The sequence below is a fragment of the Helicoverpa armigera genome, chromosome 13 (genome assembly GCF_030705265.1).
Source record: "Helicoverpa armigera isolate CAAS_96S chromosome 13, ASM3070526v1, whole genome shotgun sequence".
Lineage (NCBI taxonomy): Eukaryota > Metazoa > Arthropoda > Insecta > Lepidoptera > Noctuidae > Helicoverpa > Helicoverpa armigera.
Window position 1 is genome coordinate 8,930,918 of NC_087132.1, and position 26,864 is coordinate 8,957,781.

Below are 26,864 nucleotides of genomic sequence, written 5' to 3' on the forward strand. Positions count from 1 at the left end.
GTTCATGCTATTTGAATATGTAAAGTAGATCTATGTTTATCAAGTACCAATGTAAGTGCAACACACTGGTTAAAATTTCCCAATGACAAAATGGAATATTTTTGAAGTCTATAAATCTGAATATGGTTGCGTCACAGTAGTCCGTCAAAGATCCAGTGTCCACACTTCACGGGCAGAAGTAAACAGTGACGTCACGAAGCGTCATCGAGGCGATAAAAAGTCGATTTTATTCGCACAAGTTCGGCCAGCTGACTGCGTCCCCCACCCCGCGGCCCGCGGCACCACGCACGGAATTTTCAGTGTGGCGAGATTTCAGGGCGAGAGAGAGAGGTATAGGGGAAACAGGCACGTGTGAGAGAGACGAGGGTAGGTGGGCGCCGGCTGTTGGAGCGGCGCGGTGGGCGGGCGCGCTCCGGATGATGTATAGAGTGGTGGAGTTAGGTTCAAATTGGTCCGGGAAGTGGCCGAGATTAGAGCCAGCGCGGGCCGCAACGCGCCGCGTACGTAAGCCCACTTAAGACTGTTTTTAATACTAGTATTTTTTACGCGATCCCGACAGGATTTAGCGGATAAGCGACGTCGCCGCGATCGTGCGCTTTGATTTATCGGTATCGGATTCGTATTTGGTTTGTTCTCTGGTGTTTACGTTAGTGGGTGACGGCCGGGCGCGTGGACGTAATCCCGTGGCTTGTACCAGATTATGACGGATATCATCGGATTTCGTGTACACACACTGTGAAAATCAGCGTTCCGAGGAATCACCGAACTCACCACCATCGCCTGTCCGCAGCCGGTCTGACATTTTAACTGTGAGTATGTCCACTGTCAAAGTTCCACTTGTTTCGGCTTTATTTACGACAGCTGGATTGTGCAGTTTCTATCTCAAAATGTATTTCTGAAGCCGTCCTCATTGCCAAATCCACACTGAGTATGCCATGAAATGTGTCAAGATTTTAAAGTTCCATTCAAACTGGTATCCCATAAGTTCCTGGCAAGTTGAACTGAGTACAGAGAGTTACTAAGAATCTTATAAGACAGTCAGGTATATTTAAGTGACCATGTAATCCTACGTGATTAGGTGTTATGATGTGTGTAGAAGAAAGCCTATCTATGGCAAACAGGTTACCTAGGTGCTTGCTCAGTAAAGCTGACGCTTACTATTGTTTATCCTCAGTGAGATGCCAATATTTGCATTAGGAATATTATAATATTAAATAACTATGTTTTGCCTTGAAGTAGAATAACACTGCTTATTTATTTTACTATAGTTGGCAATAAATGCTAACCTCAAAATGACATACATACAAGGCTTTGTAGTATAAACTTTATGTTCACATTCACATCTATCTTTGCTGGAATTGAATGCTTTTTGTTTGCTATTTACTTACCTACAGATCCAAATGCCAAATCATTGACAATTTATATAATGAATCAATAACGTATACTTACCTTGATAGTCTGAATTACTAAGTCTGCTTGATTTTTTCAGGCCATTTCTTTATATCTTTCTTATAGTAATTTTACTCTAGGGTCATTATTAACCAAAGGAGGCACTTTATATTACCTATACATATAAAACTACCTCTATAATATTAGAAAGTCAACTTGCATTTATGAAATATAGGTAAGTAGGTAATTTATTATCAAGTGTAACACCTCTTATATTATTAGTACAAAGTCCCTTGCACGTTCAGTAATTATAAGCAAAGGGTATTATAATAACGAATATAAGGGAATATAATAACAGATCAGGTACCTACCTAGCACTTTACAAACTGGTTAATAAGTTTAATTACTGAATTATGTATGTGATGTATGTCTTTATGATGCATGATAGGTAAAACTTTTTTTATCAAATTATTAAAACAACACTTTTACAGTACCTAGTAAACTTGATCTAAGAAATGACAATTGTACCTTTAAATATTTTAATTTTTATTAAAGCTTTTAATTTTATATTTAAAGAAGGTTGGTCAACATGATGTTAATAAACGAACAAATTATTCCTTATAAATAATAATAGTCATAATTAAAAAGTTTTAAAGTCATTCCTTTACTAATCTAAAATTTGTCTTCTTCTATGACATTTAAAAACAAGTTTGTATGATTTAATTGCCACAAATTGCCTTCTTTATTCAAAATTACAAAATATCACCAAGTTTTTACAGGGCTTAGAAACTTGCTAGTTCTTCCTGAATAACCTTCAAACTTTTAAGAATATCTACCTGAAGCTTGGTAAGTATATACCAACCTTTCTTTAAAAATATTTAAAACTCACCTTTAGGTTTTCAAGACAATATTTTCTAACCTTTTCTGACCCTCTTAATTAATTTTACTAAATGTCAACCGGGAAATATAATTTGATTTCTAAATAAACTTCTATCATTAAGTATAACCACATCCAACAATATATAAGAATATTAAAACTGATTTGATTTTTTTCAAATAATGACTCAATTTATTTTCAAGAAATACTTAATTCTAAATCTAAAAATAATGTAACCTTTTTTTATTTATTCATTAATAGGTTGGTTATAATTAAGCACCTTCTTTGTCATCATCTGCAAAAAAAACTGACCCTATAAAAGTTCATAAACCAGCCAGTACCAGTGTTCAGTGAACCATGAAAATCTGTACATGACTAAGTATAACTTGGAAACTGCTTGCTCACTTCTAACTTGTTCCGTCGTTTTGCCAAGCGCTCGTAACTTTATTCCGTACTTTAGGTTCTTATATGACGGTAGGAATTTTACATGTCGTCATAAAGTTAGAAATAATCAGGAAAAAAATCACTTTACGTAATAGCGAAAAATTTATATTTTATTTAGTCCCAAATTAGGTGTTTTTAAATCGTTTGGCAACTATTACTAGGCCTATATTGAACATTGTGAGGACTGCACTTGTGTTTATTCTTTAAAGTTCAAAGAAGAAATAAATTAATGACTGGGATAGAAATTAATAAAGTCAATTTATTTTCTTGTGCATTTAAAAGCCCTTATGGAAGTTGAAAGAATAAAAGAATATAGAACTTCTCCAAAAAGTAGCTTTCTTCAGAAAAGAACGGGCAAGAATCTTCATGGTTACACTTCTTAAAACAATTTATTATTTTTTACAAAAATATTTTTTTAATCTATGCATAGAATACATCAATGCGTGAGGAAGCATGCGAAACATGTAAGTATCTACCTAATTCTTTCCAAAATCTACATGCCAGTTGTAATTAGGTATTGTTTCTGTCACTAAATAAAACATTATATTTATGCTCTGAACAAATAAATTAGCTGTTGCAAGCAATTGCAGCAGCCAATTGATTATAAAAACAACGGAAGTTTTAAGTTATAAAGGGAAATTAATACGGATTTACCAAAATGCAATAAGTTGATAAAGATCGGTCGGTACAAATAGCAGGCTTGATAAAACATATTATCGACATTGATTATTACCTACGAACTACTATTTCGGAGGCATTTTTTGATAATAACAATATATTTGGCAAATAATAATTGTTTCGTGCAATGTACACCTATCACATAAGTAATGTTACCTTCTTTATAAACTTAAAATTGTTTAAAATTACTTTATTTTATTTTGTGGTCATAGAATCGAGTAACGTGTTTAATAGTTCCTATAGTTTTCTCTTGAATAATGATGTCTGAAAATGGTACCTCTATGGTTTAGTGGTCGTGTTAGTGTCGACATCTAAGCATGTAGGTACAATTCTTTTATCACAATATTTTGAAATGGTAGAACCTATCTCAATCGGGGTAAGTTAATAATCTGGTATGTTTAACGTCTCAAATGATATTTTAATGAAAATAACAAACAATAAATTGTGTGCGACACTAAGCACTTACTTAGTTGTAGGACTTATGTGCAAACCAAAATATTTTTTAAATCATTGTATGAAAGGAAGGTTATTATTTATAGATGTATCTTGCTCTAGCTACAAAATTTTGGTAACAGTCTCATACACATCAGTCTTTTACTTGGGTATTAATCACATTGTTATTTTACAACTTAGTACTACCGACCACCACCCTTCATTTTCCATGTAGAACATACATACGCATATTACTAGTTCTTTTTAACCGCTTGATACACAAGTAATACTAAATGCATTCATATTCATACACAGAGCTATAAAGTTTTAATGCATTCAATAACATTCCACAGAGTACCAAAAATAACCGTAGCATTACAATTCGAGGTGTTGGTGCGCTCATATCAGCGGAATGATAATTTTATCTGTGTGTTATATTGATAACAGATAGATAAATTGACGTGACGTCGGTTCATACCTTTACTCCTGTATTTCATGGATACGCCCAAAATAATTTATGTCATTTTATTAAAATATAAGCTGCGGTAATTAATTGATTAATCGATTCATTAATTATTACGTTAGTGCATCATGAACGCGTGACTTTTAAGTGAGGAAAATTTGTAAAAAAATAAGTTTTAAAAATAACACTTGTAACTTGATTGATGTAGTTTTTTTTATCTTAAGACATGATAATTTGTTGTCATGAATGCCAAAGAGAAGTATTGCTTACCTTGAATTTTAAACTTGTGACAGAAAGACAACGAGGCACTATCTTACTTATCAATGATAACATACAGTCATATATACCTATATATAGTCATATATGGCAAATACAAATGTGGGCTGCAGGCAAGGATAATATTTTTAATGTAGTGTTTCGCATACCTACTGACACATTGTTGCACTAAGTAAATGACCAGTCTAGATAAGTGTTGTTGACCAATAATTCCTTTACCTATGTATTCTGAAAAGTTCAAAAGGTTCTTCTGAAAAGTTATAAGCAGCTAGGTGCACTGTTCGAAGGAGGTAATCTCATGGATAAGAATCGGCAAAAAAATCCGTGAACTAAGCTGCTTTACATTATTCTCATTTTGTTGAGTCAAGCAAATAGTTATTTAACTGAGTGCAAACTGACTTAGGGTTTTGTAATAACTTTGTTGAAAAGTACAACAATGTTATGAATAAACCGGCCACGAGAGTCCCAAAACCCAACACCCACATAACATCTACAGAAAAACGAATAAAATCTAAAAATAAAGGTGTCACGTATACAAACAGATAGATATTATCTACAAATCGAACGGTTATACATGGAGATGATACGAGCCCATTGACAATATCATAACATCATGTTATCACTATACATTCAAATATTTACTGCTATCACACGAGGTACATGTGTTTTACATGCATTAATGTTAGGGCTGGCTGTGTTTGAATGTATTTTAGTCAGTTTGTTGACTGGGTAATATAATATTTGATTATAGACTGCATTATTGTCTGGCTAGACGCCGCTTTCAATGTATGCAGTATAGATAAGGACTTCTTCGGGTTTTCTTGTACTATTTTTTTTTGTAGAAAACCATATTTTGTCAATTTGGCTTGTGTTTTTATTCTTTTCATCAAATTGATTTACATATGAACGTTTGAAATATTCTCTATCAGATATGCCTTTGTTAGGAATTTTAATTAGATATTATTTAACAAGTCCTGTATTGGGATTCTATAAAACTCGATCAACAACTCGCATTTCACTTCGATTCGTAATGTCATTTCATACTTTAGGGGAGGTAGGGGAGGGATGGGCACTTTTTCACATTTATTGCATAAAAAATCAGATTTTACAGATAATCAACTTTTATTGCCATTTCTTATGTTTGGCTAGATAAAATCAAAGAGCTATCCTAAAAATTACAATCAGTTTCAACATTACGAGATATTTAAACGGTTTAAATAAAACCGTCGACACGTCAAAATTTTGTTTAGTCTGACATGGTTTAGTTGGTACTTACGTAGTGTTTAAAGTTACTTTTTGCTTTTTATAGGGTTTATCGTTTATAACATTTTGTCATAATAATTGCGTACTTTTTGGTCGGGGTTTTTTAATTTATAATTTTATTTTATTTCATGGTTTTTAAAGGAGCTCCTTAATGTTTCCTTCTTTTATGATGGGTTCGCTAATGCGATCTCAGCCAAAGGAAGCTGTTTAACAATCCTCATGACAAACTGGCTCTGGGAGAATTGCACAGATTGAGAAACAATAAAGATGGACCTTTGTTGATCCAGGGTTATATATCATTCTAGGGTTTCATCCGCCACATCCCATTTCCAGAATTAGGTTCTCGTCAATTAGAAACATGAAGAAAACTAGTCAAGACAAATTAAACGAGCCCAAACTCGATGGGTTTACTAAAAGGCAGTTCAGGGTTACCTATCTTCGTGTCCTAACAGCAGACCAGCTCAGTGGTTCCAGAAGACATTAGTATTTCAAATTTTAGATCCCACATATGCTTGCAAGTAAACTGAGCGTGTAACATTCCTATCACACCTAACAAACGAGCTGATGACCTTGAAGACCTGAACCGATTTCCACCAAACATAGCTAAGAACACTCCCGAATGACATTCCTTTTAAACAAAAAAAACCCCATTACAATCGGATCATCCGTTTGGGAGCTACGATGCCACATACACACACACACACACAGACACGTCAAACTTATAACACCCCGTCGTTTTTGCGTCGGGGGTTAAAAAGAATGGTTTGCGACGGGAAATTCCTAAAGATTTAATATAACGAGCAATACAAGAGGTATCAAAAGGTTAAAAAATAAAATTAACAGCTGATAAATACGGAGTCCCTAGATCAAGTTGGCAACGGTACCTGAAACAAGATTCTATAAAGGATTTTTAGCGCAGATTTATAACCTCACAAATTTTCACTGAAGAAGAAGAACAAAAATTTACAAATTATACATTACATGGTATGTCCAAGCCTCCCTACCATAGGGAGCATTGGACACTTTTGACTTAGTTTATAAAAAAAAAATCGGTAAAAAAACTTAAGTAAAACGGTTTTATCTTATGTGCACTGAAAACTAGAAAATAAAAAATAGTTACTTACCTGTCAACCTACGTAGGTGGTCCCGGTCATATTAGACTAAAATAAAAACGTGGGGCCCATAAACTATTGCTGTAGTACCTCTTCTAGAGGTAAGTATAATAGGTGTGGATTGCATCGACTTACTATAATCGTAACTGGAGATTTTGACAATCAATCATTAATAATAGAAAATACACATACCTTTCATTAGTTTTCTCTTTATAACGATCCGAAACCGCAACAAAATATTTAAGTACTTTTACGAGTGTTTGTTCTTGACAACTCACAGAAATGACAGATAGTCTATGGATGAACACCGTTACCAGTCGGTAACGTAAACTACCCAATAAAAAAAAAAAACTATGATCAAATCAGAATAAAAGGACCCCCCCCCCCTTTAATCTGATTTGATCATGTCTCCCAACTGCCCATCTCTTCCCTACCTCCCCTATAGATAGACAGATTTTGGCAGATCTGTCAAAATCTCGACTTTAATTTAGTTCAACTTGTCAACACGCTCGATAGTGTAGCGCTAGTGTAGTTTGACAATGTCAATCACGAAACTTTAAGGTAGAGTTCCGTGGGTCGCGATTGTCGCAGCCGCGCGCGACAAAAGTCAACCTATGAAAATGTATGGCACCGCTGCCGAGGGCCGCGACAGTCGCGCGCGGACGACGAATTTCGTGAGCCGCTGGCGGCCGTACGCTTCTCAACATGGTCTAGCGCTTAATAACATCTATAGAATTTTAGTAAAACCAGAATTAAATTGTTGACAATGCCGCGAGCAGCTTACGAAATTCGTCGGCCGCGCGCGACTGTCACGGGCCTCGGCAACGGTGCCATACATTTTCATAGGTTGACTATTGTCGCGTCCACGGAATTCTACCTTTAGATCGAAGTCGAAGTGAGAGTGATGTCGAAGTGAGTTGTGATATTTTATAGAATCGACATGCTGTAGATAGTTACACTTTTGATTCTTTCTTATTTTCTTGTAGGTAATGTTTTTTCAAAGAGTTTAGGAAACTAGATGTGCAATGGACAATAGTTACCAGTTATTATAAGATACATATGTCGTTACTTCTTATGCTATTTATACTCGTCTCTAAAAGATATCGTCTATACGATAAGTCATATTCTCATACAGGTACCTACATGATATATTTTTACAGACAAAACTTAGCTTTTATCAGTAGGTACTTACAAAAAAATAACAAAGGAAGATAGAAGTTTAGAGTTAATAATTTGATTGCTATCACCAAAAATACCAAGACAATCCTTATCAATGATGAGTGAAACATTTAAGATAACTCTCTGAACATTTGATATTGACGTCTAAACTATTGAATTTTCTTGTAGTACCTAAGTATGTAATTCAGATATGATTTGATTTTCTTCCAAATAGGCTTGTTGGCGGTATGTTTCAAAGTTCTAGATACAAGATAAGACAATGACTGTTGTAAGTGCTGACGCTCAAGTTGTTGACCTCGGTCGTGTAAAACATGTGCAGAATTCGTAGATAAGTGTCTAATACTAGATATTTTTTTGCAGTGTAAGGTTTTGTTTCTCTTCAAACTTGTATAATGGGATGTTGGTGTAAATTCTAATCGGTTTCGAATTAGGCATAAAATAAATCAAGGTACATTAGTATTTATGGCAGCACATGCTGTTACAATATTTTTTTGATTAATTACATATTTTTAATGATAGGTACCGAAATATTAAGAAAAAACCTATGTAGGGTCTAGATCAGTTTTCTTAAAATCATCGGTATTAATCTATTAAACAAAACTAGCACTTAAATCTGAAACCACCATTCAAACCTCCATTGTTGAACTTTGCAACGATTACAATTGCCACAGTACGCGTACGACCATAGAGAAAAGTTCAGCGACATTCGACCTTCTTGTGCCGAGAGTTGAGACCATCAAATCGTACCGACTTCCAAGTAAAATTCGAACCAAATGGCGTTTTAATAGAGCGAAGCACTTTCACCAACTTAAATCTTTGGGCTTAAAAAAGGCTTTACATCGGTTTAAAGGGATGACAGTGGCTCAAGCGGCTCGATTGCTGCCTTTAGCTTTGGCCAATTACTCACCGCCTAGTCAAGATTACAATCGCGTTGTGTGAGCGACGATTATTGTGCCTGTCATATTTACTTTGGTTTGTTTTCTTGGTCTTTGTATTATTTTTGGAGAACTTAAACTGATTAGAAACTTAGTTGGAATGTTCGCGCGTATGGATTCGCCTACATAAATAAAATATACTGTACAAGGAGTAGGTATGGGGGCGACGACAAACAAAAGAGGGCATATAATCTATATTTAAATAAAACAATGATTTTAATAATGCCAGACGAAAAAAAAGAAAGTTAAAAATAGTGGGAAATAAAGAATTCGCTTTGGTATTATTTATTTAAAAATGACCATAAATATTTTATTTCCGTAATATTTTCATTTAAATAAAATATATTCTTTTTGTCGCCTTTATTTTACATAATTTAGTTACTGGCACATATGAAAACACAACGATAAAAAAATATTGACCAGAAAAGAGCTGAAATAAAAAAAATTCGAACGATTTTAAATTTCGAATTTATAGGCATATCTTTATTCTAAAGTTGACAGTCAGAAAATTTTGCTTATGTGTAATTTTATATAAAGACTGTTTTACTAATACTTATCAATTAAGTTTTTATATCGAGAGTTAAAGTTATTACTGAATTTAATAATGTGGCTCGTTCAAATAGTTCTGCAAAAAAACCGTATGCAGGTAAAATACTTTTATTAAAAAGTCATACCAGACAGTTTCACTGAAAAAAATGCAATAAAACGCTGGCGCTTCGACGCAACTCTTTGCTCTTATTTCTGAATATTGAATTCCCGTCGGCCGCAGATAGGCACTACCGCGTAAAAAGGCAATTAAACCTATAAATCATTTTATGAATGCCCTTTTTTCCTACTTTTGCCTTTCCTAGCCATTATGGCAGGTTTTATGTGTTCACTGAAACACCGATGCCCAGCCACTGACAAGGCTATTTGAAATATGAAAGTTGTAAAGTGATATATCTCCATCAGAACGTTTTTTATGGTGCTTATTTTTTTCACTGCTCAAACATCGTCGTGTGCCGCTTTAAATCAAGCTGATATTTTTACTAAAAATGATTTATGAACGTAATGTTTTAGGAACTTTTGTACGACGAGGAAGTTTCTAGTTGTTGTAAGCTTGTTCGTGTAGTTTACTAACACAAATAAATGGTACTAATAAATTGGTTGGGTATTTGGTAACTTTATTGTAGTTAACAAAAGTTTTAGTTTCGGGAGTCCAAATTTATAATAAGTACCTACTCTACAGCCATGTACCAGCCACTACTTAAACATTTAATAAAACTTTTTATTTTGCTAAACCGTTATGAACTGAAATGTCATCGTATAAATTAACACTATCTCAACTTGACTATCTGAAGATAATCAACCTATCATATTTTACTGCTGTCATATACTTCGTCTGCCATATCGAGTGCCTACCTAACTCAATGATTTTGAGACAGCACAATAACGTTCGTAAGCAGTTCTTCCTTAGCACCTTGTAAAGTTTTGTTTTCATTTTTATACAGATCATTCTAAAATACTAGTTATTACATATATTATATTATTGCATATGTATAATAGATATCAGTGTCCACACTATTGCAATATACCTAAGTAACAAAAGTATGTCCCCTTTCCGCAGTCAAACCGTGTAAACGGTTTTGTGGAGTATAGATTTAAGATAGGCTATAAGAAAACTTGATTGTAATAATAAATAAATAAAATTTGTTTCAGTGGTCACAAGAATGCGAGTGCGCGCGTGATCAGCTGGTCACCCGCGTTCCTTTCAACCAGCGTCAGAACAAGCATCATCATTCACCTCCGGGTGTACAAGGAGGCGCTGGCGGCCGGAATGGAGCCGCTAAGCGAGAACGGGCTCTGTCTATCCGAGCTGGAGTTGCATGGAGGAGGTCACTTGCATGAGTCGGTGGCGGCGTCTGTCGGCTCTGCGATCTCGAGCCTCATGGCGCCGCTGCATCATGAACCTCAGCATACGCCGCTGCACCATGCCCCGCCTCTACACCATGAACCACTGGAAAAGCTCAAATGTGAGTTGTTTTGTATGACTTAGCTTATTACTGCAAGTAAAATCGTGTACTCGGCTCTCCTGTCAGTCATAAAAGACGTAAAAAAATTGCAACATTTTCCTCCTCTGAGAACGTTGTTTTCTCTCTCATTCAAATATCTGAGGAGAAAAGTAAAGTATAAAATTCTTCACTAAGAGCAAATCAGTGAGCATAAAAGATTCTTATAAGAATTCTCCTTTTATTAAATTGGTATCTTCTGATCACATCGATCCGTTTCCGCGTAGAAGTGAACCAGCGAGGTTCTCTTATATTGGCGAATAAATCCCGTTTTAAACTCTGCCCGGCCAGTAAATAAAACAAAGGGGAGTTTTCGCGTTTCATTTCGCGACGCGCGACCCGTGCTCGCATACGATCTCGTTCGGCGCGTTTTATTTTTATGAAGATATGTAGCTCCTCCTGTCCTCAGATAGGAACCTATAACGGGTAAATAAAGCACTCTTTTTGCCTTTTATTTTCGATATAAGAGCTCTCGAATTTATCGAAAATTCGTATGGTTAAAAAATTGGTTAACTGAGTTCGAAATCGTAAGGAACGTTGAATTATCTTGATATTTTCCTTAGCTATATACTAGGTGCAACACCTAAGTCTAAAGAACTAAAATAAGTACATTGGATAACTCAGATGGATAAAAATATCGTCCATTAAAAAAGTCATTACTTATGACTTTTCAATAACACAATATGAAACTAATCGTTTTACATTCACTTCTAATATCTGCTAATAACATAGTTTATTTATACAACAAAGCTATAAAAATCATAATTATGAAATATGACTTTTGTCATCAATACTCGACAATGGGCTCGAGTGCACGTGGTACAGTCGCCGATAGCTTTATTTATGGAGTGAGTCGCGAATAAAAAGCGGTGCATCGTCACAGGCGATCGGGCAGGAAGACCGTGACGCGATGTGGGCGCACTTTGTATACAAAATTAGGGATTATTCACCTCCCGCTCGCGTGACACGCAATTTGCCACTTTTGTCTACGTCAGTACATGACATGCTACACATCACGATGAGCAATTTTTTTAATGGTGCCATTTGTTTTTGTATGAAATGATGAAGCAATCTAAAAAAAAAAACTGGTATAAATTATGTTTATAAATGTGCTTGTGTATTAACGTGCACACCTATATATTTATATTAGAAAGTCGAATTTAAAGAAACAAGTTCATCATTCATGTCCCCATCAAACAGACAAACCTAATGTAATCCGATTACTACCTGCTTCCGAATAAAGATTAAACAAACGCTTGCACAAGAAAACAATTTGTACAATATAATCACAAGCAAATCAACACGAGCTGGGGTGCCGGGCTAATCGGATAGTTTTTACAAACACATCAATATCGGATTACGCGCTCCCTATGTGTTTAGTTACGCAATTAGACATGCCTCGAGGGACCCGAACTTCAAAAACACAGAGGAAGATACTCTACTCTTATTTGCATTTTGAATACGTAGTGAAAGTTTTAGGATGTCTAGTATTAAGATAGAAATTGGCGTCTTATATATAGGTTCTTTGAGAAAAGGTAAATTTTTGTAAGTAGATGAATCACTGACAATGTGTTTGTAATTTTTCTGTAGACGAAAACGGTTTCGTCACTCGTAAAAAAATAAGCTTGTGAACTTGAAATAGTGACTTTATTTTGTAATCATACTCGACACAATTGTTGACTATGAGTAGGTGTGTTTAAAAATATCATTAAAATATAAGGTACTTTTTGTATTTTACACGTGCGTTAACGCAAAGCAATGATATGCAATCCATCACAGCCCGACAAAAAGAGCAATAGAGGTAATCATTTAAAGTCAACTTGAATGAATCGGCTATCATCTATCCTTCTCTGAACCCAAGGTTTTTTAATAAAACAGTGTTTTGTCTCACTCGTACCCTAAAAAACCAACCCTCTTGTAGGCCGTAGTCGGTGAAGCATTATATTGCGATGATTAGACTTGCACTTGCCGCTTTCGCCATTGAATTTAAATGGGGGATTATAACGCTACTGTGTGCATTATATTATTAAAACTCTATTGTGTGTTACTTCATTAGGCGATTGCTGTCGTCATTCTATCTTTATTTGTTTTAGATTGATTATTGAATTTCTATAAGTATGAAATGCATAATTGAAACAAGATCTTTTTTAAACCGACATAGTATGGTAAATTGATATACTTCGAGCGTGGGGAAACGTCACCTAAATTTTTCAACGTTTTTTGATTAGATCGTATAAATTCTTCGGAAAATTGTGTCTCAATTTTTGCACATGCGGTTAAAAATCCCCTCTGTTCTGCGTATGATATTGCTTCTCCAAGCTTATCCGTCGAAGATTGTTCCCATATCCCGAGATTTTTATAAAATAGGCGAAAAACACGTTTCGTGGCTTTAATTTTAAATTGATCAGGTTTTGCGGAATCTTATTAAAGCCTCCTCGTTCGTTGATTCTGTCGATACCTTTTTTTCACCTCATCCGGCGCTAAACCGGAGGCGGATCTCATTATTTCCTGGAACAAAATATGGAAAATTAATTACGCGGGATTTGAGCACATAATGTTTTTCATATGGTATGTGAAAACGGTATTTTTTCCTGTTGTAGGTACCTTCTCGTACCGATGTAAGATTGTGTACCTAACGTTCAGCAACGTGCTCGTTTTTTGGTGAAATATACGCCGTTAATGTTATGTAATATTGCCTCTGCTTTATAATTATGATTACTGTAATAGTTTTGTTTACAGAACTGTAGTCTCATAAATTTGACTTCCTCCTAAACAACATTAAGTCAATTAATTTTACGGTATTATAGGATATTAGAATAATCCTTAGTCATTAAATAAGTAAAACAATCGCTTATAGAGTCGATTAAACATATTTAATAAGAAAAACAAACGTTCTTTTCATCCATTAACCAAGTTTGTGTTGGGAAGTTTGCCAAACAAAGAATTGGGAAGCTTGGCGCGCACGTAATCAACCATTTTGTGATGTGAAGGATTACAAGTTGCCGCGACTACGATGTTACGCTCATTTTGGACTAATATTCCAAGTAGGTTGATTAATTTACGATACTTACTATTTGCGTTTCACTTTCATCAAGAATATATTGCGTGCTTCACAGAACACTAAAATTGTTTATTATCGTTTTGGTTATTCTAGAGAGGAACTTACGGTTAATAGAAAGTGAATTAGGGCTAAGAAACATCAAAACATACCAACAAATATTTGAGATTTATTTAGGGGCTATAAAAAAGATGTAGTTTTATCGGTGTACAAGAATGTAAATTGTGAATATTTCATCAAGTAGGTAGGCGTGTGCCCATGGTGTGAGGCCATGCGCCCAAACAAATATTTGTTGTGTTAGTTCACGTCTCGGGTCGAGATTACTGACTTTATCTGAATGTGCCCAAATCTGACCGACGCAAGCGCATAGCGTAACGCCACGCTTAGATTACTGAAGAATGTTTCACTTCTCATCTAAATATTAGCCCAGTATACGTTTTATGGTATATTCTATTAAACAAACCATAGATGAAGAAGAAAACAATAAGTATTGAGTAAAGATTTAAAACATGCATAGTTTTTCTAGTATCTAATATAAATTGGCAATTTCACATCGATTGATCGAATTTTTGTCATTTAATGTTTCCTCCAATATTTTGGACAGCGGTATCTTTGATATAACTTAACATATTGCTTAACTGTTAGAAACTTTTAGATCCACACTTTTTCTAAACAAGCGGTTTTGTTTTACAACTTATAAAATCGCAAACGGACATTATTTATCTGTCTACTAACAAAAAAGTGCGCAAAAACTCGGTGCCACACTGTCTGCCATTCTGTCTGTACTTTTTCAATAGGAGAAAAAAATTGCATCCCCCTGTGACAGCGAGCCTAACACCGGGCCCCGTTGTCGCCTGCTTTGATCGCCGTCCCTGGCGATAAATTAATGTGTTTTTTTGTTATAATTGATGTTTAGAAAAAGATTCTGACAAATTTTATGCTGCAAAAACGGGCGGTGTCACTTTCGGATAGATGTTAGCGCTCTTGTTGCTCAGATTTAGGTTTCTTTGGGATTTTGAATCTTTTAAGACTTGGGGCAAAAACAGTGTTTGATTGAAAATAATCAATAGAGGCATAATTTCGCTTTTACAAAAACGCTCATTATATTATAAATTATCATCCTCCTAGCCTTTTCCCCAACTATGTGTATAAGTGAGTGAGGGGTATAAAAATAGCTGCTGTGTAGCTGAATAAGATTTCATCTAAATCTGAACGATAGTATGAGTTACCGAGAATCATTAAGTTTGAAATTCATAAGCAGCTATTAACATATGCACGAGCTATTAACTTTGTCATCAGCAATTAGTGTAGGCAAAACTAAATAAATAAAAAGCTGGGCATACCTCGCTAGACATGTGACACCCATTCTGAACGCCTGTTAACAAATTAAACCGATTTGTTCTGTTATTCTAATAGGGCGCGCTATGGGAAGTGTTTGTGTCGAGCATATTTTGACAAAATTTATTACTACCACGCCTCCTCGACGGGCCTTTTTTCTGGTTTCTCAAAGAGGGCGGATGCCGTGACATCTGTCGCGCAGAAAACGTGGTCACGCCCTCCGCGGGAAAAACTCATAAATATAATATTGTCATACACTATTTTATATTGAGCCATCCCAAATATTTGCGAAATTACCTGGTTATCTGGTGAAAATAGGTATAATATTAAGGTCTGATTAAATAATCAATATTTAATGGGTTAAATATTTTTCTACGTAATTAAATCTTTATAATGATGCGTTAAGGGGTCTTCTATTTCCCATGAATAAAATGCCAATAATTCCTTGTCCTTATAAAATGAGAAATCAGCTCACACCTATTTATTATATCCATCAAAATGACGAGGAAATGATTGAAATTAATTAAACCCTTCCGCGGCCACATTAGTTATTGACAACAGTGAAGTAACGACACATCTCAGCGTGAACTCCACTGATGTATCGGCAAACAATAAGTCATCGGTACAAACAAACAATATTTACAATGTGCGTGATTGATAGTGGATGACAGATGTCGGGTCAACCCTTGCGATGCGACTCGCCCATCTGTCGCCGACACCCGTTATAATGGTCACTGAGACACCTATTTACAAGTTCTCCAACTTTTACAGTCAAAATCTATTTCTAAGTCATCTTGTCATGACCAAGCAACTAATCGTTTAATATACTTCTAAATTATAAACTAATGTTCGAATCTGTATAAGTGTACACCATATACAAAGATCATTGTCCATTGTCATCCCCATTTATATCACCAATTTGAAAATATACCTATTTATTTCTTATCTCGAATAATGACGCCATAAAGATACGTTTTTATAACACACGGGCAGGTAATATGATTCTAAAATAATGCTCTCATCTTTTGTATAATATTACTTTCCGTTTATTTTCATTTTATTTGTTGCTATAAAAGGGAAGAGTAACGGTTGTTAAAACAGTATCTGTACACATTGTACAAACATAGGCGACTTGGCAATAAATCTTTTTATTTTATGACAAATTGTTGTCTGAACGGTGGCGCAGTCACCCTCGCGGTAACAAAAGATCTAGAACAAACAGTAACATAATGCTATGATGGTCAAACACCACGACATGAACTATTTGTAAACACAAATACAATGATACCGCCCCGAGGCAATAACTGTATGAAAGTACACAAAATATTGCATTGTATCACTCTGATTTATAACTTTTGGGGCAGTAAGAACGTTGAAACTTTATATAAATTGTGAGAGTAGAACGGAAAGACAAAGAAAGCGTTTAATTGTAAGATTGCTGTACAAGGTCTCTTGCAATAATAAAGTGACATAAATGCTTCCAAATAAAATACAATACTCATTGTTAATTTGGAACAAGTTGCAATTATACATGTGCATTTCATGCGGTATTAGTATAAAACACGGTGACACTAACGTGAAATATGATACGAGCATCTAACAAAAGCGAATGACGCCGCTTTATGAGCTGCGACGGTCCCCGGGACCCTGCCTCATAATTATAATATTATGACTTCACATTATTCCACAAATATACTTGTATGGCTCAAACCCTTGGAGGTGGGAGAGATAACCTATTGTATTGGCACATTTTCAACATAAAAGGTTATTACTATCCCGCACCCCTTGATAAAAACTGTACATTTTATGTGTTCTAATATTTTCTGTACGATGCTTGCAAGGAAAATGATGCGGCGTGGTAACACGACCAAAATCATGTACAAAAGTTACAGGGGATAAATATAACGCTATAACCGCAACCCCTAAACAGAACGTAGCTATAATTTTGTAATCACCATAAAATCTGTATCACCGCACTAATATATTTATGACATTACAGCTCCCACTAATATTTATGCAAATTGAAAACGTGCAGAATGGCATCGTTTACGCGACCCTAATCCCTGTATAACGGAGACCAACATCGACATATGTCGCTTTTGACTGCTAAATTTTATTCTACTAGTATATTAGATATTTTATTCGAGTTAGAACAGAATTTAATGGTTAGTAGCATGCATAAATAAATAGCATAACAACGGAAGTCATTGTTTTTGTAGTCCATTTCACGTCTATCGTATGTTGGAGTATTTTTGCTCTGCTTGAAATATCAATTTAGTAGTTAGCTAACAGTATGGACGGTTTCAGTCCTACATATTTAGAACATGTGAAGTATTATCCAATAAATAATGGCAAGAAATAAGACACTGATAGTTTACATTTAACCCCAATCCGCGTTTCATTTGTAAACAGAAGGCGGCAAACCACAGCACCCTATTCCACTTGTCATCATAGTAGATTTGTGCACCAAATAGGAAAAGTAATTTGTGTCCATATGGGACCAGTGATTGCCTTCTGAACACTCTCACCCTCGACCGGGTCGCCAAATAGTCTTTTGGTAGCCAATTTCGACGCCCCCAACTCATTTCCTTAGATCTCTTTTAATATCACAGAACAAGCTCGATGTTCTTATATTGTGGTCGGTCCTGTAAGGGTTATTTAGATATTTTGCCCCATATCATAAATGGGACTGATTTTTAAACATATTCAGTTGTTGGTTGGATGTTTCGACGTACAACGAATTCTAGATCTTCAGAACAGGAAATGTCATTTGAAAGTTGATTTAATTAACATTTTACAAATTGGTAACCACGGGCACATTTCATTTAAAAGTTTAATATCTTCCAATTTCTTACCCTAAGTTCGGTTTAAAAGAACGAGGTAGCAGGTTGCGGCTAGTAAATAGTAATCATTTTGTGGGGCATTTTTACAAGTCTCAGGTGGTCGGTAATTTGCTTGCGGCAGAGGAAGGGTTACACTTGATTTATCTCGGTCGTAATGCGCGCCCGGGGACGCACTATTTCGCCCTGCGCTCTTCCCACAAACCATAAACACTAATTTATCTAGCACCGCAAATTAGTTGCTTTGTATGATATTTACTTGTGATTTAGCGATCTTGTTTTCTTTACGATACTCATAACTAACCGAATTAACTCCCTCTCAACCAAAATACGGCATGAGTAATTTTAAACAATGCGAGTAAATTGTATGAAAAGTGAGTTGTTAATAGAGCTAATGCCCCTTGCCACACATTGTAAAATGTAGTAACAGCTCCGTGCGACCTTGATACCGATAGACACGTGGCCAATAAACAAAAGGCGAGGAATCCTCGAAGCGTACGTGTCATGTCTCTTCGCAACAATAACGAAACATGAAAAATTTCCAGACGCCCACATCAGACTGATAAATGGCTTCCGAAAATCCAAAAGGAAGTTACAGCTTACTTGGGATTTGGTCTAGAACCTCTCACGTCCCATAACTGCTGCACTCCGCTTTATTACAATTACCATAAGCCTCAAAGTCCCGCACTCCACGGCCGGCGGGTGTGACTTCATCATTTTGAACCTACTTACAAGTGCGGTAAGACGGTTATTGCTTGGGTGAAATAGAAACCGCGACGGAGACGTACACTCGGTACAGTCGCAGACAACTTTAGCACTTACCCCTGTTCTTTTAAGATTGGAGTTGCGGGTGTGGGTATCATCCGCGAGAAAGTTATGCGTCGTTCGTGCCGCCGAGCGGTCCACTCTTTACATTTTATGTACGTGTACGATATGTTGGCGGCTATTTGGAATACTAATTGAGCATGCCTACAGATTCCAAATCATCTCTATTTACTTTTTCCGGAGCGAAAAATAAGCTATCATTATGGTTTTGTAGAGATTCCTTTTATTGCGATTGGCATTATTATCCCCAGGTATCTGTTCCATTATATAAAAAAAGTTCCTTCAGTTTACCGAACCTTTAACCTTTTTAAATAATGAACTCCTTATTTTATATAACTGGATAGGTAAACACAGGTAGTCCTAATTTATATTTCAACCACCGTTTTCCTCGACAGCATCCAATCTACAATTTGAATGGAAAACCAGTAAACCGCGAAATGATGATGAATCGCGCTAGAGAAAAGGCCTGGCAGAGCGAGATAGAGTGTAAGCCCGACCGTGGGCAAGAGAAGGACGCAAGGTGGGGAAATTAGCTGATGCTTCCGTGAATTTGTGTACGTTTTCAATGAAGCCTCTTTACGGTAGGTAAAATAGGAATAAAATGGATGGGCCCTAATCCGCCGGCCATTTATAACTTACACGCCATTAATTTGAGTGATAATTCATGAATAGCGACGCGATTGGTCGTAGATATTGAATTCGGTAAAGTACACAGTAGCCGTGCCTACTGAAACTCGTGTATTACAGTTCTTATCGCTCCGGTAGGTGGGTAATCTAATCAAATTTTACAGACTGCTTTATGCATTTTGTAATATTTTTATTAGTCTCAAACCGAAATGGTAGACTAAATACATAGGGTTTCTGAAGGATTGTTTCAATTAGCTCATTACATTATGGTATAGTTACCGTGGAATCAGTGCACGTAATAACTGTAGTGTGTTTTGGTTAATTGGGGCACACCTAGTTGAGTCACTGTAGTCGACATCTCACATTATAGTAATTACTCATTACCGCATCTCAGTGTGGGCTTACAGGCTGAGATACTGGGAGTGTTTCATCTCATATCAACAACGTCACTTGATGTCTTACATCATCATCATGTCATCATCTCATCATCCTTGCCTTGAATGAAACCATTGTATAAGTGTATGCAATATTACTCAAACAGTAGTAGGTACATCATATCAGTCGTAGGTCTATCTAATAGGGTAGTTTCCAGGGTCGAAATAATGAAATAATATTTAGTCCGCTTTTTAGATAATCAAAAAATATTGGATACGTTTTTTTTCTTTTTTTAATTAAACATAAAATGACAAAGATAATACGCTTCAAAAATTAGGAGTGGGGGCCTTTTACGTCACAGTCTCCTGAAAATTGTAGCAACTTGTGACGTCACACTCAACTTTAGCACGCTATATCTTAACAAGTTCTGATCCAATTTAAAAAAGAAAAAATACGTATCGCTTAATTTTGGACAATCTACAAGACGGACTAATTATTATTTTTTAGGAAACTACCCTATTATGTGCATTAGGATTTTGTCAGGAGAGATGTTATAAGATTTTTACCAATTTGTAATGCTGCTTAACTAAGAATGCTGTAATTACAATAAGACAGAAAACTAAGTACATAATTGATATAGCCTTAAATTACCAAGTTAATTGTTTGTTTTTTTCAGTAACTATTTCTTTGCATAATGCTGCTTACTTAACTAAGAATGCTGTACTTTTAATAAGACAGAAAGCTAAGTAACTGATATAGTCTCAAATTACCAAATTATTCTTCCGTTGTTTCACTACTTTGGACATCTATCTCATCAACATCACTAATGACAGAGTCACATTTCAAGTACCTTCACAAGTCTTAACACAAACCCCACATCCGTGGACCACCAGTGACCTGAACTCACGTGGCTAGAACAGGAAGTATGCGCTTGTTGGCCGTCAGTCCTTCCGTCCCTATCAAGGATTATGTTATTAAGCAGATGCCATCGAGCGCGGTGGTCGCAGATAATAGCTGCTTAACTTTACTAACAATCCCATTGAGTGGTAACTTTAGTTAATTGGGCTAAATATGGAGCGGGATTGATTAGTTTGTGTTTTTGTTGATTTTTCAAAAGTTGAGAAAAATAGCCAAGAATTTTGATATGTTTGAAAATAGTATTTTAGCTCTCAAATGTTGTTCTGACGAATGATAATATTGATTAAATAATAAATCAATTGTTAGTCTATTGGAGAAAGGTTTATGGGTAACCCTCCTTGTAAAAACCGAATTAACATTTCTTATTGGATATCAATTTTGCAATATTCAATAGCAATACGAGGACAACTAGGAGTTCATTTGGATTATGACCGCAGTTTCAATAACATATCCTTATTAATAGAGATGTCCAGTTTAATTTTCGTAGCCATGTTTTACTAATGTCTTCAAAACTGTCACAATGAATCCATTGTTGATTAGTGCTGATTTTAACTGCACCTGAGTTGATGCGTGAACTAATATCAGTTATCTATTTGTGCCGTTAAGCCAATAAATACTTATTATATTGTGATAGATAGTTGCTTTGAATAGTGATTAACTAGTTACGAAAAGTAATCTAAATTAGTCAGTGATTAGGATGTATTAGAGGTAGTATTCAGTGTAAATAGCTACTATGAATAGGAATGCTCGTGGATTTGTAGACGATTAAAATTATCGCTGAAAATTCCCTGATAGGTACACAAGTGATTAAGAAATAAACCTTTTAAAACAACACGAATTAGTGGGTCCCTAATTTTATCAAAATATCAATAAATAGCTAAGTATAATTAGGCCTCAAACTTTCTCAGTAAATGAATGAATAAAGGTTAACTTGCAACATCTGGCGTGTCTCCGAGAGCCGGCAGGTACGGCCGTCGCGGGCCAGAGCTCGTAAATTACCAACACTTATCTATATTTACCTCGCGCGACTATCTGTCTTTAATGTAAATACAAAATTATCTGTTTATGTTCTTACACCTTTTTTCTGCAGCCTCCTAAAATTTATAACTCTACGTATTTGGGACATATCTTGTAGCCAAATGGTGTTGCTAAATGCTTAAATAAATTAGTTACTTTTTAAAATCGACATAATTGATGAAATTATTTTGAAAAATTCTATCTATATCTTTGAATTTCAAAAACTCTATAGTTGTGGTGTTCATACAAGTCATTAAACATAGTCCCTCTTATTATAAAAACTGCCGCAAGTAGTGGTTTAAACCCGACTGAAGACGTCTTGGTTTGTTACGGTACTTACGATAGTCTTTACATCCTTATTACAAAACGTAGACTATGAGAAGACTGTTTAGTACTTCGATTTGTCTATGGTTCAAATAATATCCACAGATTATAAGCAACAAATATTTAAATCGTTCCGAATTCTATGCGCCGTTCCTTTTTACATTATTTTGTTAAGTCTATTTAGATGAAAAATAAATAACTATGATAATAAAAAAAATATCTCTGCAGTTTAAAATATTACTTTTTATTATTTAAAGGTAATTTTATATTTCTAGTATCTTTTAACGATATACATGATCCAATTATTCTCTTCTAAACAACTATCGAGTTTGCGCGTATAACGGAACGTCAGCGCGCGTATCCGAGTTATGTTTTGTTTTTAGGTTAGAAATAATTTGGATTATTTTCATCCCGATTTAAATGATTAAATAAGACGTTGTGCATCTAATTAGAACCTCTTCAAAAAGTGCACAATAACTTACACACAGCATATCGTGTGCATTAAATTACCAAATGAAAATGAAACATTTGAAACAACATAAAAGTAGAAAATTATATTTTATTCCGATCTCTATTTATACAGTCAAATGCACTGATACATGTTGGACACTGTTCTTCATCACACAATCTTGTTGCCTTTCTCATCTAGGCATTTTTGTACATTTTAGCAAGCTTCCAGTCTTTTACAAACATTGCATATTACTGGCAGAGATACGGCGTGCAAAACGCCAAAATAGTCTTGAATCTGTAAATAAACAGTAGACTGTATGATAATCTGATATATTTTCGGAGTTTCATCAAAATCTATGTGGTAGTTTATGCGTGGAACATAAACAAACATCCATAATAAAAACTTTGCCTCTTATACAATTGATTAGGATGTTTTGGCAACCTACTTGCACTGTAAAGGCTACTTACTTTATGGCGAGCCCAGTTGAGCATCATAGGATCATCCTGGATTATCATCATGCATTCAACTGACTATTATTTCGAAAAACGTAAATCGATATTTATATCGAAAATTGTCGTCAGGTAATTTGAAGAGATTTTGTCGATGACGCATTCTGTTGGGTCCCCGGACACTCTCAATAGTAGTCTAACACATCCAAGTATTCCAAATCACACATATTTATATCCACTTTCGTTTTTTTCATCACAAAACAAATAACCTCAAAAGTAAATAATGTCGGAATTTGACGTTTGTCGACTAAGTACTGCAGTTAAACTAGGGGGCTCGATGGTTTATCTTTTGTACTACAGATAGTAATAGGACTTGCGATAAACTGCGTTTTGTAATAACGTTTTTTCAAGGTCGTACTTAAAGGTGGATTAAAGGTAGTACAAAAGCCGATACTTATTTGATACCGCGTTTTATAATAAGAGGGAGTATGTTTCAACTTGCTTAAATAAAGATTTCTAATCAGTTCCTCATTTGATGCAATTACGTTAAAACCACAAAGTTATCAATGTTTCCTGATATGACTTGTACATTGTATGGCACAGTTTTGTTTCTAATCTAGTTTCAGTCAATAGAAAGCTCGTAACTATCGCGTGTTATCCTGAAGGCGTGAATTACCTCGTGTTTGTAGTAAAAATAGCGCATTGTTATGTTCCGTTGTAAACCATGTGATATGACTCTATATTTGTTGATACACTTGGCGATTGTATAACTCATTAGGACTTATGCGGAGTACACTCGTTTACGTAATTGATTTTATTAACATTATGCATGTTTTTAAGGAGGTAATGTGCAAGGATGCAATTTTAAAATCGAATCATGCCGTGTACGAGTAATCTACTGAACATCTTTATGTAAGCAGTAGTTACTATCACACATTAAACTAGAAATACATACCTACTTACATTTGAATATAACAAAATTCTCCACTATTAAAATAAAGTTTGATTCATAAAGCGATGTTATCTATTCTTGTGTTAACAAAACAAACGTGATTTATTTTGGTACCTACGTATGTCTTAGTTACTTGTATTTACTTTATGTGCTATTTTATCTTTTTGTTTGTCATATCCTGAGTAGCAAGTTGAAAATAAAATATCTCTTTCATAATTTTATGTTTATAATTGAAAACTGAACTTTGATACTAATTTTAATGAGATAACATCTACGAATACGCAGATTAAACAGTAAAATCAACCAAAGATAAATTATGAAAATTGTACATTACAGACAAAAGTAAGAACATAACATCTTCTGATGATGATGATGTCCTACTAGTATCACATCTTCTAACATTGTAATAGAGCCCTACAAGAAAAATACAATTAAACAAATATGATACAGCACAGGGTTCACATCGCGTGTAGAATATAAAACACTTTTATGTGCGATTGTGTCCACAGTTGATCACATTTAACGAGAGTGTAGAGGAGACGGTTTAGAGCCCCCAATAAAACAATAAACGCGCTCTTATCACGCGTTATCAAACGCAGCAAACATAAAATTTATTTGTACGCGTTCCTTGTTAATGTACTCGTAAATACGTTTGTGCGGACCGACGTTTGTTCTACACTGACATGATAACGTACACTAATTGTATTCGTTTTAAAATAACCACAGGTGTGTTCATTAGCATGCTATATGAATTGGTAATTGCTTTAGCGCCATCTTCCATGAAAGTTTTCATGAATGACTTTTTGATATGTACGAGTATTAACAACAACAAAGCATTCACTACTTATAAGCACTTAACTGAAACTTTTTTTTCTAGTTTCACTACTGCCGATTTTATTACGAGATTTCAGGGAATATAATATACTACTGTACCTACGTATTTTTTATACTTCAGGATCTAATATTGCACTATTCTAAACTATATTATAATTGATTAATGATTACGCAAGACAAATACCAAGCATTCTATTGTTTTAATTTTGTCTACTACAATACATATTAAATTAAGTAGAACGTTTATTCTTCAAATTAAAAATAAACAGAACATTAAAATAAAGAAAGAATGACAATGCGGTCACATTTTTAATTGTAATTACTGACAGCATTCGCAGCTATCAATTGTGAGTTCGTGACTTTTCCCAAAACAATGGGATCAGTGCACGTTACAGCGAAGACGACTTTAAATAAACATCGATAAAAAATCAGTTATAACCATTTTAACAATGGAAAATAACGTGCGTTTTGCTTTGTAATGAAAATAAACCGAAAAAAAAGCTTCTCAATTTTCAGTGTAAAGCCAAAACTATACAGCAAAGGTGAAACTTGATCATTGGAATCATAGTCGCAGAACATTCATTTTCAATAACTTATTTTCCAAATTTGAAATTAATTTCACAAGACTGAATAAATATAGAGCCCTAACCACAACAACCAGTCCAAAATACAATTACATTGAAATATTATAATCGTTAGATTTTTATTGTTTTTCACATTCATAAAATGTTTTACAAAAAACCATGCATGTGTTGGTCTCATATGGCGGGCGCTATAAATAAGGGCGCGCTCACACGATCGCGTCTCCAGTGACTAATTTGTTAACAAGTGTTCGGGGACACTTAATTACACTGCAAGCAGCGGGGCGTCATCGTCGTTCAACGAATACATTACTTTGTCAAGATATCCTTGTTAAATAATGCGGCTATTAGTTACCTTAATTGAATGTATGGAAGCATCCACGTTTTGTGTTTCGCTTCCTCGATTACACATCGCCGAGCTTTCTGTGATATGAAACGATTAAATTGTATCTGAGTACCTATAAATTAAATAATTTATTCTACATTAAGACAAAGTGATCAATTAGCGTAATTTTACATGTGTAAGAATATATTATTCAGTTGCTTAATGAATTGTTTAAATATGACACTTCATTCATACGAGTACATGATGCCAAACAACCTAGTTCAAATAGTATATTTTAAGATATTTTACATTTAAGGTGACACGTGTATTTAAAACAGGTAGGTAGGTACTTTGTTGTAGCTGTAACATCTTCTTATCTAACAATGTATGTAATTATCAATGACAAGATTACAAGATTCCTTTCATTAGAAGCTAGTTATCATTGGATATAAACCAAATGATGTACATTACTAAATAGTATTTATAGGAAAATTTATAAACCATACTTGAATAGTTAAAACATCTTTAGGTATATCTAAATTGGTTTATCTGATTGATGGCAGCTAATTTCAACTGAAGCAATCAGACAAGGCAATCAGGTGTACTAACCGGATCAGTTCCTATGAGTATTTGAAGCTCACTTATATTTCAGGTGTTTCCTAATATTATATTTTTTGTATACCTATAATTGACATTATTTTAATTTATCCAGTATGGGCGGAGACAGGCGAGTTCCGGGACAGTGGTCACTCATCGCTAGCATCAGTAGGCTCCGGTGTGGAGCAGTCCTCACTATACGCGCCGCCTCGGCCGCGTCGCGACCGCAAACCCACTGACGACAGTGAGTATTTTTG

The 26,864-nt window shown here is 35.0% G+C and overlaps 1 protein-coding gene and 1 long non-coding RNA gene across 3 annotated transcripts in view; one reads left to right on the forward strand and one right to left on the reverse strand.

Moving 5' to 3' along the window:
- The first annotated feature begins 386 nt into the window (after positions 1 to 386).
- LOC110378176 (pituitary homeobox homolog Ptx1) overlaps positions 387 to 26,864 on the forward strand; it is a 40,141-nt gene continuing 13,663 nt past the window's right edge. Inside the window, exons 1-3 of one of the 2 annotated variants that reach the window (XM_049840400.2) lie at positions 387 to 809; positions 10,747 to 11,060; positions 26,723 to 26,863. In XM_049840400.2, coding sequence (XP_049696357.1) covers positions 10,865 to 11,060; positions 26,723 to 26,863 — 337 coding nt within the window. In that variant the 5' untranslated portion in view covers positions 387 to 809; positions 10,747 to 10,864. The remainder of the gene's footprint in view (positions 810 to 10,746; positions 11,061 to 26,722; position 26,864) is intronic. The other variant, XM_049840401.2, reaches the window with a different exon arrangement.
- Positions 22,964 to 23,806, reverse strand: LOC135117724 (uncharacterized). The gene is made up of 2 exons (XR_010277085.1): positions 23,337 to 23,806; positions 22,964 to 23,163 (listed from the first exon to the last, which is right to left on the reverse strand). It is a non-coding gene; the product is annotated as an uncharacterized LOC135117724 (long non-coding RNA).